We start from the raw sequence: 12111 nt of genomic DNA on the forward strand, positions 1-12111 counted from the left end.
ACGACTATACAATGTTCTTGTATACATTATTTTTTTTAATCTTTTTTAAAACTGGTTACTAGAGATGCCTAATATCGGACTGCCTGGTCGTGATGGCCTAAGGCCAAACATGACTTCTCACCCACTCCTTCTGGGACCAACATTGGTGAATCTTAACATGGGGCTCACAGTAAGAATGCTATGAAGAGGTGTCACCCACTCACCCAAGTTGCCTGGCCTTATTCTTGCATGCTCTTGTATTCCTTGCCCTTATGTTCCATCATTTCTTTCCTTGCCTTCTACTCTCTTCCACACACCTTCATCAGCCACCCACCTTTCACTCCATTCTCTCCCCAGTCACTCTTTCGCCCCATGCTATCCTCAAGATTAGCCTCACTCAGAAACATTGCACACACTCATACCCAAGTACTACTTTCTCCTACCAACCAATGCCTCCTTGAACACTCTTTCAGCATTCTTCCGCCATGCTCCTCTGCACAGCCCTTCTTCCACTTTGTCTTTTGGACCCCGTCCTTCCTTGAGCTCCCCCAAACAACCCACACCTTCCTATGCATTCTGTTCCACTTTTTTTCCTCTGCTATTTCCTCCCTACAAGTTAATTCTGTCAGCTGGTTCCACATGCCAACTGCTGGCTTTCTTCTCCCCAGGAACCGAGTTAAGATAAGAAAATACATTTCAGCTGTAAGCCCCTGCCCTCATTCCATGTGCGGGTCCGCCAGCAACTGGTAATGGTGGCCTGCTCAAAATATAGTTAATATCCAAATTCTTATCAGGACCAAACGGAGCGCTTCACATGCTGGTTTGTTCAGGGGGATCACTCCACAGCCCGGCTGAAGGTAGGAACAATGTTAAATGTTTGTAACGCACAGCATCTGGAGTGCCAGCTTGGCCTGCAGACTGCTCTGCAGTCCTGCTGAGGGTAGAATCGCTGTCCCAAAATCGAAAATAAAAATATTCAACTTTTTTTGTATTTTAGAGTCACCGAAAAGGTTTGTCACTTTTATTCTTGTCGTTCTAAAGACATGTAACCCCCACTGATTTTTCAGTTTGAGATATATTTATTTTTATTAATTGAAGATTTGTATGGCGCCTATACAGCAGAAAGTGTTTTCAGGCGCCACAAGACAAAGAAAGGGGGTGGGGGACAGAGGAGAAATAGCAATACAGGTCCTACTAGACCTTGTGACATTTTGATTGTGCAAGTGCAGTAACTAGAAGTGCAGGGGGAAGCGGGTGATAAGGGGTGAGGGAAAGGATAAGGAGAGGGGGGAGGGAGAAGTGCAGGTGAGATGTGGGCTCTGAGGCAGGGCAAGTGCTAAGGGGAGCCCGGGGGGGCAAGTGCCTTAGGAAAGAAAGGGGGTGAAGGGTAGTGCAGGGAGTTGGGGTGAACCAGCCTCAAGTCTAGTCAGGGAAGGGAGCCCATAGCCAAAGGCTGGTAAAAGAGTGCGGGGGAAGATTGGTCAAGGGAGGGCCTGGCCTGGTGCATCTATATAGGAAAATGCTTTCACGCAGCTCTTGGCAGGGCCTGCTTACATACTTGCTTTGCAGGAATCTTTTACATTGAATGAAGTATACAGCATTGTACACCCTGTGGTTGTTATGTCCCTTGGATCTGTATTGTTGGGTTCTGTAGCTTTGTGGAAAATTCAGTGCAGAGGTGTTGGCACCTCTTGCATCTCCTGACATTGCATAGGTACATCCCAGGTCTTATTTGTTCTTGATCTATTGGAAATGTACTTCTGGTCAGCGACCACGTTAGGTTTCTTGGGTGCTTAAATGCAATTAGGGAAGCTTCTTTGAAAATGTCTCAGCTTATCATACCAGCTAAATATTGATTGCAAATGCCCAACAATCCTGTTTAGTTGTTGAATTGCTGGATGACATGTGACCAAAAGTACTCTTTCTGTACTAGGGATGCCTCTATATTGGAACAGGTTGACTTGGTATTTTCACAGCAAAATGAAATTAGCTGTCGGTTGGTCTGGTAGAATGAAGGATGTACAGTGTGGGGTAAGTTGTTTGTTTCTAGTGTTCCATTTGTACCTGGCTGCGGATAACAGACCGTTGTGTGGCTAGCACAGAATATTGCCCCGTGCAGTATTACAGGCACGTATACTATTCCTTCAAGCCAATGAAGTTGAAAATTGACTTTCCTTTTTTGTCCTGTGTCTTTTTCTTTACCCATCACTTCGCTCTGGCACCATCTGGTAATAAAGTCCATGGCACTTCAAAAGTTAATTACATTACATTTGTTATGCGCACTATTGGCCCTCAGGCATAAAGGCGCAGACTAGAAAAGACAATAAAACAGGCAACAAAGACACAGAAAGGACAAGAAGAAGAACCCCCAAGAGGTATTAACGGGGTCCCCCGCAAGAGAGCAAAGCAGGACATTGCATCAAAACTGACTAAGGGCCTCATTACACGGACGGCGGTGGACCAAGGTGCTATTAGCACCATGGTCCATGCCAATAAAATACCGGCACCGCCTTGGTGGAAAGGGGAATTACCGCCCTATTCCAAGGTTGGTGGGGCGGTAATTCCCCCTTCCCCCATTGCCCTTCCCCATTCCCATTTTTGCCCCAGAGGGCATAATGGGAATGGGGAAGGTGCTAATTACGGCACCGCAAATTGCAGTACCGTAATTAGCTCCCTGGTCCCTTTGCGGGTTGGTTTTTAACGCCTGCAAAAAGCAGGCGTTAAATTCTCCAACCCGCAAAGGGACCTCGTAGTAAGGCGGTAAGGGTTAACGGTCACCGGTACCATTAACGGTGACCGTTAACCCTTACCGCCGTCCGTGTAATGAGGCCCTAAGAGACAGAGTGGTGTAATTCCTGAGACCTGGTAAAACCAGATTGGAATGGTATCAGGAAAAAAAGGAGAGTTTTCAGTTGCATTATTGCATTAATGCATTATTATTCTATCACTGCATAATATTTTCAGTTAGTGCAATAAAAATGTATCAGCACCTGCATTTTGGGCGATCTTAAAATTGGGCTAACACTGCACTTATCCCAGTATAATGTGTAATTACAGGGCTATGTGAAGTGGGCGGGTGGAGGTCTATTCACTCCTATCCTTTTAAAGCGAGTGAGTGCTCCCAATAACACTCTTACATTTTACCACCTACATTCGACTAACTCATTCTTTTTTCAAATGTACTCTGGCGACTTCTTCACACAACCACATTACCCAGCACAGTCAGCCGTGAAAATGAATTTTTGTATTTTTCTTGATGGCAGGCTCCATCTTTGAGGAGCAAATATTTAATAGTAGAAAGATTGTTATTTTGGGGAATTTACTTTACAAACATTTCTCCAAGTTTCACTAGTGGACACGGCAGATTTCTTTGTACTCATTTCTGCTTTGGGTGATGTATATAGTGCCAACACGCCCTAACAAGGCTGCTTCAAAAACTATGTAACACTTCCAGGATAGCACAAAACAAGTGTGTTCTGGAGAACACATTGTAGCAAACAGAGGGAATGTTATACCTGAAAGGCTGTAAATAATTGATAAGGAACGTGAAAGCAGAAACCCCACCAGGCTTAGTCAGCCCATTTTCCTCATCCGATACAGAACTTAAAAGACATATTCCATACAAAAGCTCAACTTACCTGACAGGACCACTGATACCAGCTCCGAGCTTTTGACTCCAATTGATGTTATATTCTTCTAAAATCGAGGTTTCCTATAGAAAACAAAGTAAACCATTTACAAAACAACCAGTTGCAAAGTTTCCATTTAAAAATTGTTGGAGTCAATTATCCCGAAACTGTACCAAACTTGATTTCCTGGGTAATATTCCCATGACATGCTTGAGGTGTACAAATCACTCAGTGCATTGGAAGTTTGAATAACTGCAACACACATGTATACATTTATCTATAAAGAGGGGAGTTTGAGCGTGCTTTCCCTTGAGCTGGCCTGTCTGCGGATTCGTACATGCTAGTGATTTGTTGATATTTACATTTTCCCAGGTCTTGCTCACAACTGAAAAACTAACAGTAAAATGGACAAACTTCACATCCAATATCGTGAAGAAAGTTTGCCAGGCCGAACAAATTAACACAATACATAGTTGACTACAATTGCCCTCAAACCAATGCTAAAACAGAATGCTACAATCAAGCAACAAAGTAGCCCATTAAAAAAAAATGGGATTGTGTTAACTCTGGCTTTTTTTGCACTTCACCGTACACCACATTACTCTACCTGGTCCCCTCAAGGCTTCTGTTGACAACCCAGGTCTCTACTTGATGTACACTGGGAGGACTGCAATGAACAACCCAGAGAAGAACTCAACCCTAGCCCTTATAGGAGAAGTAAAAAAAAAAGTACAAAATGTAAAGACAAACAAGACACCTTTTACTACAACGGACCAGACTTGGAACACATTAACCAGGACTCAAATGTATGGTATTACTGCCTACCTCGGAACACAAGCTGTTGGCACAGAGAGTGGAAACAGTCTGGCAAGTTGTAAACTGGATTGCCTAGCCTGATCAAAAAGGCAGCCCAAACAATCAAATACACCTTCACAGAGACGTTGCTACAGATGCAATGCAGAAGGACATCTAGCAAACAGTGCGGCATGTCCAGCGAGGGAGGTGAAATGCACAAAATGCAAGGGTGACCCTACTAAATGTTGCAGGTTTCATGCCATCAACATGATAGAAGAATGGTATGGCCAGGCGCAGGAGGCGGTGTTCACCGTAGGAGAAGAAGAAGAGAGCTTAGAGGCCCCCCAAGGATTTAGTTTGCATTAATGGTCAACTAATAAGGATGAGGATGATAGATTCCAAAGCGAAATATACTTTGATGCCCAGAAATATATGGGAGAAAGAATTTCCCAATGGTACATTAAAGGATGTTGACATAAAACCAACAGTATGTGGAGGAACAAACAAAAGTACTGGAATGGTTTATGGCACAGTTTCAACTTAAAGGGAGGTCCGCATCTGGAAAGGTTTATACCACTGAAAAAGGATGTATCCCAATATTGAGGTGGCTACAACAAAAACGTCTGAGCATCAAGTTAAACCCTGGAGATGATGAAGGCCTTTTCATTTGTGGTGCAGAGAAACTACAACTACAGCTTTTTAGTAGCAAAATTGGGTACCTTAATGGCTTTTTGCACGAGATCCGATTGTCAGCAGGATCAAAACCAGTGGTACAAAAAAGTGAGAGCTATCCCAATGACCCTTCGGGAACAAGTCAAGAATGACCTAACAACACTGGAGCAGGAGGGAATAACTGAAAGAATCAAGTCTTCAGAATGGGTTTTACCATTAGTCATGGTAGCAAAACCGAATGGAAAATTAAGACTCTACGTCAGCCTGAGGTCTTTCAATACGTGTCACACTGGATCACCATCCTCTCTCAAATATAGCAGAACTCTAGGGCGAAGCAGAAGTGTTTTTATCATTAGACCTCACATCTGCATACCACCAGATAAAATCACACAACAAATCTAAACGATTAACTGCTTTCATTACTCCCGGAGGTGCTTTTTCCATTTGTGAGGATGCCATTTGGTCTGGTGTTGGCAGTGTCGGTATTTGAGGATAATGCACATTTTCTGAGATGGAGTGATTTTCTTCCAAGATGATGTCCTGGCTTTTGGTCCCGATCAAAAGACACATGATAGCAGATTGGAAAGAGCAAAGGCCATGTTAATTGAAAGAGCACTTGCACGGAGTAAAGAGAAATGCAAATTCAACCAAGAGACGACTGAATGCCTGGGGCACACTATCATCGGCTAGTGGAGTGAATGTCAAAAAGACGTTTGTGGATAATATGAGAAATGTGGCAGTGCCAAGTAATAAGGAGCAACTACGCTAGCTTCTTAGACTGGCGGAATTCTATGCAAATGTGCAAAATTCATACCACATTTTGCAGAAAAAAGAATTCATAAGAGATCTTTATTAAAAAAACAGGGAGCCGTTTGTGTGGTCTGTACAATGTGCATGGGAATTGGAAAATATAAAGACAGCACTAGAGAACATGCCCTCCATACAGAAATGTAAAATGGGGAGAAGGACTATTATCTCTACGGATGCAAGCAATACAGGTGTTGGGAGCTGTGTTCACACAAATAGAATGGAAGAGAAGGAGAAGAGTTTGCGATTGCATTTGCATCGTGCCTGCTGAGGGTGGCAGAATTTGACTATTCAACCATCAAAAAAGGAGTTATTGGCGAACTTTAGAACATTCCTGTGGGGCTCAACCTTCACGATCAGGACAGATCATAAGCCATTGAAAGAAACACTGGATTAAAATGCACCAGATGAAGTATCTTCAAGAATAAGAAAATGGGTTGTGGCACTTCAGGAATATCGCTTCAAGGTTGAATATCTTTCAGGGAAGAGGAACATTCCTGCTGACTGTTTATCTCGGCTAACAACAAATAAGGATGAAGAAGAATAAAATTAACCAGATTGTGTGTTAATAGTGGTACAGACCATGATTGCTAAGGATGAGTGTACTTAGTGTATGGTAAATGACAAGAATGCAAGAAGGGCGAAGGATGAACTTGTGGAAAAGGGGATGATCACAAAATGATCTGTGGATGGTTCGGAAGGAAGTTGGATGGTGAAGGAGGAATTGCATAGGTATGGTGAATTTGTAAAAAGAGAGGGTGGACAGGCTTTCCCCCAAGGGTGTAGGGAAGAGGATTGTAGAAATTGCCCATGACGTGAATCAGGGTATTACTAAAACTATAGAAACGGTTTGTGCAGAGTACTGGTGGCCAGGATGAGATATAGAGGAGGAACAAGCTGTTTTGTGTACATTGAGTGAGAAGAGTTCGGTGGCTAGGCAGAGCCCCATGACTATAGTTTGCGACCTCTGTAAAAAAAAAAAAAAAAAAGAAAAATAAGAACAGGAGTGCCACAAGTCTAACACTTTCAGCACTGACCCTAAACAAGAAAGTATAGGAAACCAAATAATGTGTCTTTCTGGAATTCTATACAATAATTGCTAGACTCATTAAAGGTTTATTTCAGGCACACTTCAGGGGGTGAGTCACTGATTTAGTCTGTTCTTAAACGCCTCAACTCAGCCTTTCATCCTTCTGAGGTCGATAAACGAGTACGGACACAGGTTGGATGATATCGGGTGTATATTTTTTCTATATAAAGCGCTTAAGCGTAAGTGCTATATAATAACACCATCATTATCATTTGGTCACGGACTTCTACTTGCACTCACAGTAATTTCATAATATGGGCCTATACACACTGATCTTAACGCTACATATGGCGATCCATTCTTGCATGACATGTGGCGATCCTTACATGAAATGTACATCACATTATAGTGATATCGTAACCATATTTTTCGTAGTGTACAATGCTATGTGATGTCACTTCCTGCTTTGTCAAGGGGTTAAAGGTCATGCTCCATCGCTTACCGCGATATCACTTTGGGTGCGGTCAAATGACATCACTTCCTGTGATGTCATCAGGAGGTCCAGGGTCGTGTGATGTCACTTCCGCTACCCCTGGCATTTTGGTCAAATGACGTCCCTGCGAAAAGGCATTTTTTTCTACAGCCTGAAGCTCTCGCTCGTGAGTGAGAGCTTCAGGCTTCAGAAAAAAATGCCTTTTAGCCATAATGGTGGCGCCACACCTGCGAGGCATCCCTTTAATCAAGTGATGCGCGTGGGCCGGCGCCACCATTATGGAGAAAACGTGAGGCCGCTGGAAGCAGAGGCCTTGCTTTCTAAATACTGAAGCTCCCGCTGTCTTTATGAAAAAGGCCTCTGCTTTCAGCCTTAATGGTGACGCTGCCCCTCCCCAGCTGGCGAGGGGCAGCATCACCATTAAGGCTGAATAGGCGAGGCGCTGTCCCCTGCCAGGCAAGCCTATACAAAATAAATGCAGAGATCAGCACCCTCTCCCCCATTGGGGAGAAGGTGCTAATCTCTACAAAAGGCTGCCTGGCAGGGGTGCCAGTAGCCCATTGAGCCAGGGCACGTCAAGGGGGCGTGGCCTAACGGGCCATGAAGACCCCCGTTAGGCCACGCCCCCTCGATGAGCCCCGGCTCGATTTGTAGTGCGACTTAAGGCACTACTGAGGATCTAATCGCCCGTTGTGCATTTGTTTCTAGAATCGTTACAGCTATTAAGAACAAAGCACACTGGCTCATTTTCAGAAGGTAACCTTTAATTTTTCACGATCGTACATTGCGATCTTAGTGGTGCTGTGCACTTAGAAAATGTGCGCTTGTCTGATTTAAACACTCTCGCATTGGTCCTTTCAGATTACACTCGATACACCGCTCAAAGGTATTTCTTTCTATTGTTTTTCACTGTTTTGATACACGTTCCATTTATGACTGAGTGCCGTTTTCTTGTTGATCTTTTCTTTTTCATATTTACATGTACGTGCTTGCTTGCCCAACTGGGTATGTATTCATTTTATCTTCTCTTCACAATGGCTGGCTTGGAATTATTTTCTGAAATATGTTCTTAATAACTTTCTGTATCCTTAAACAGATTTGATTTTGGTTTGCACAAATGGCAATGTTGAAATGATTATATATGATTATATATGGTAGGGCTCGGCCCTGATGAAGGAGATATACTCCAAAATGCCTTGGCTAATAATGCAACAGCTAGCCTCACATGTCATATTAAAAATCATATACTCTATAAAAGAGGATCCTGCAATTCATTACTTTAGCTTCCATCCGAGAACATATCTAATACATTGAAAAACTTCTAGAATTACTACCTGTTTTGAAACATAATGCAACCTACAATCAGCTCCTTTAAGGAGGGCAGAGTGAGAGAGACTGGCTTACTGTGTGGTCCTACACAGTTTTGCTCGAATTAGTGAACATTAATTCATCTCCATTTGTCATCTTCAAGCTAATGGTGTGGCTGAAAGATTTAACAAGGTTATTAAGGACTGCATAAGATGGGCGTCGGTGAATGGCGAGTAATGGTAAAGTGCAATGATGAGCAGGATCGAAGCACATCGATTTTCGTTGCATTGTGCAATGGGTGTCACCCTTTGAATTAAGTAGAGGGAGGCAGGCAAACTGCAAGTTATGTCCTCCTTGGATGAAGAGGCCTAGATGGTCATGGGACAACATCCTGCAAGCGAAGTTGCGAGTTAAGGAAAGGCAAATGTCGAACAAGAGGAACTATGGTAGAAGGAAAGTTCTCAGAATTATTTGTTTCACCACAGATGATGTAGAAAGAGTGAAATTGCCCGTTCCCTTGAAAGATGGGCCATTGATGTGGTTCAAGCCATGTAAAGTTGTGAAGTTGTTTCACAATGCTGCAATGACTGAAGATGGCAGGATGGGGAAATCGGAGTAGGGTAGTGAAAGCTGAAGAGTGGGGCGTTCCTGAAACAGAAATGAAGTCATGGAGGAAAAAGGAGTGCGTCAGAAAGTGCAAGGATTATGTGGTGGGTCAATGTGAGTAACACCACTATCCCAAAAAATATGGATAATGGGTACTGTGCTTGGTAATGTATACACATTATGGTATGCGGTAAGGGGAACAAACGATGTAGAGGTAAGGCGGGTGCTTGACTTGATTTACCTTTAAATTCCCCTGCTAGCCTCTACCCGTGGTTCCAGGAAGTGCTCTCTCCCATTCCAGCCAATAAGGTGGCTGGGGTGGGACAGGAAGTCTGGCAGCCCATACAGGAAGTCAGGTGCCGGGCACCTGAACGTGCTACCAGCACGCCTGTAGCATTTCTTTTTTTTAACGATTTTCCATGTAATGGGGCAGCAGGTGAAGCCCTTGATCAGCCTCTGCTTTGGGCAGGCAATGACCCGAGAGAAGGGTTAGGCCAGAGCCCCAGTTTAGGCCCAGGCCAGCCAAGGCCCACCGGGCTCGTACAGCTCCATCAATAACTATCAAAGATTGATGATGCCCCTTGTAGTGCCCTTTCTTGTGAAGTCACTTCTGTTGGTGTAAATACATAGGCAATTTAGGAGGTTTGCATGTGGCCTGGACAGATCTCTAACAGTTCAGGGCCTGCATGGATAAGGGCACTACAGTTTTGTTATTTGTTAGTGCTGCGTGTGTAATAAATTGCCATATGCAAATAATGTTACTAAAAAGTTGATGGGAAAGGCATGGACGTGAACGACACTGTATGGAACAGCATGCACTGCGCTACTACTTCGAAAGTGAGCTGCAAAACATTTTATAAAGTTGCCCACGCTAGACAGAAAATTTTGGATGGGCAGGAGTGTGTGCACCTGTGTGAGTGAGAAGTTAAATTATCATAATTTCAAAGAGAAGCAACGTCCCAAAGTTAACGACGTAGGCACAGGGTGAAAGGTGGTGCGCTTCACACGTAAATATGAAAACCAAGAAGTCTACAAAGTACCGTTTAGAAGTAGGACCAACTTTTAAATTCCCTTTCGACCCAGCATCAGACAAACTTATCTGCGCTTCTCACATACCTGAGCGAACTTGAAACTCCTGAAAATGTTAATTTACTAAACATAAAATCCCTTCCTGGACGTGGGCACGGGCTGCGAAGCTCGGCTGGTTTACAAGAGGAACAAAGCTCTTCTGGATACAGAATGTTTCAGGTGAACTACAGCCAAGCCCAGGGAGTATCACGATGAAGGCACAAGGCGTGCCGCTCACATGCCCTCCTCTTGGATGCAATCGCATGGATGCAGTGAGAGCAAAAAGTACCAGCCGCGCAAGCTCTTCCCCTGTGGATTATATTTACACTCCATTCTGAGAGCGCCCAATGCGGGAAGAGACCTTAGTGTACTGAACCTTTTACAGGACGTCACAGCTCAAGGACTACGAAATATGCATTGATTTTAGTCTGTACGAAGTGTGAAAAACTAACCCTAGTGCTGGAGAAATGTTGATCAAAACAGATTAAAAACCAATACACAACGTACCCAACATACCGATCCAGTGACATTCCTTGTTCAAATGCAGTTACGTAAATGGACCGTTCACTCAAAAATGTTATGCTTTAAAAATGTTGGCCATAATAAAAGAGGTATATTGGCATTGTTTTAAAAAAATATTCCTATGGCAAATCATTTTTAAAATGACCATTTCAAGTGTTGGAGGCAGCCGCTTTCGCTGGAGCAGTTTTGTATGTAAAAGTTAATGCTGTGCTCTCGCAGCAACAATCAAGCTCCCTACTAGGAATTTTTGCTTATTGCAGCTGGAGAGCAGAGCATTTTCCAGCATGCAAGCAGAGGGATGGTTGAGGCTGGTGACATTTCAAAAAGTGAGACGCAGAGAACCTATTTAAGTAGAGAGAGGGAACTAACCTGATCTCATCATGGGACGCTTACTGCCCAGGTCTATTCACCTGCTGTGTTTATTCACTAATGCCTCCAAAGTGAGGTCACTCCAGGGGAACCAACCAATACACGGAGTAAGCAGATACACCTACCTACACAATAAGCTTCAATCACACTCTGAGGTATGGCGTCTGCACAGGGATCTAGATGAAACAAAGCCATGCACTGCACCACCATTAGCATGTTTCCCCCCCACTCAAAGTTTCACTACAAAGCAATTTTGGCAAATAGATGTAATGCCGAATTTGTTAGTAACCCCACAGTGCTCACGTCGGAGAGAATCTCAGTGTCTTTAGCTCTGAGATTCTCTCCGACTTGAGCCCTGTCCTTCGTGTGTTCGCAGGACTTTGCTCGCACTTCGGATCTCTAGCTCTCCGGCATGCACCCCTTTGGCAGTTGGGAGCTACAAATCCTGAATGCGAGCAAAATCCTGCAAACACACAGAGGACAATGCTCACGCCAGATAGGATCTCAGGGCTCCGACGTGAGCACTATGGCGTTCCTGGCAAATTCCAGTGAAGAAGAAGCCATGAAGGAGGCCATTGGCTCCGACCAAGCAGGTGCCACTAAGGCAGATATCAGATTGCTCCTGGAGGAAATAAGGTCAATCAACAGCGGCATCTTGGTTGGCATCACAGAACTTAATGGCAGGGTTGAGGAAGAGAAAATGCAGTCCATAGAAAATTATCAGGTCTCGGCAGACCGAATGGAAATTAAAATAAGATGGGTGGAGGACCGAGTTTGACCATAGAGCAAAAGACCCGAACTGAAGGTCGATGACCTAGAGAACAATGAGAGGC

The 12111-nt window shown here is 43.9% G+C and overlaps 1 protein-coding gene across 7 annotated transcripts in view; it reads right to left on the reverse strand.

Annotated features, from left to right (window-relative positions):
- MAPKAPK5 (MAPK activated protein kinase 5) overlaps positions 1–12111 on the reverse strand; it is a 983215-nt gene that overhangs the window by 860720 nt on the left and 110384 nt on the right. For 6 of the 7 annotated variants that reach the window (XM_069619510.1, XM_069619509.1, XM_069619506.1 and 3 more), the window contains exon 2: positions 3618–3691. In XM_069619510.1, the coding sequence (XP_069475611.1) occupies positions 3618–3691 (74 nt within the window). Of the gene's footprint in view, positions 1–3617; positions 3692–12111 lie in introns of those variants that run through there. The other variant, XM_069619511.1, reaches the window with a different exon arrangement.

Source organism: Ambystoma mexicanum, chromosome 10 (genome assembly GCF_040938575.1).
Source record: "Ambystoma mexicanum isolate Mex_15411 chromosome 10, UKY_AmexF1_1, whole genome shotgun sequence".
Classification (NCBI taxonomy): domain Eukaryota; kingdom Metazoa; phylum Chordata; class Amphibia; order Caudata; family Ambystomatidae; genus Ambystoma; species Ambystoma mexicanum.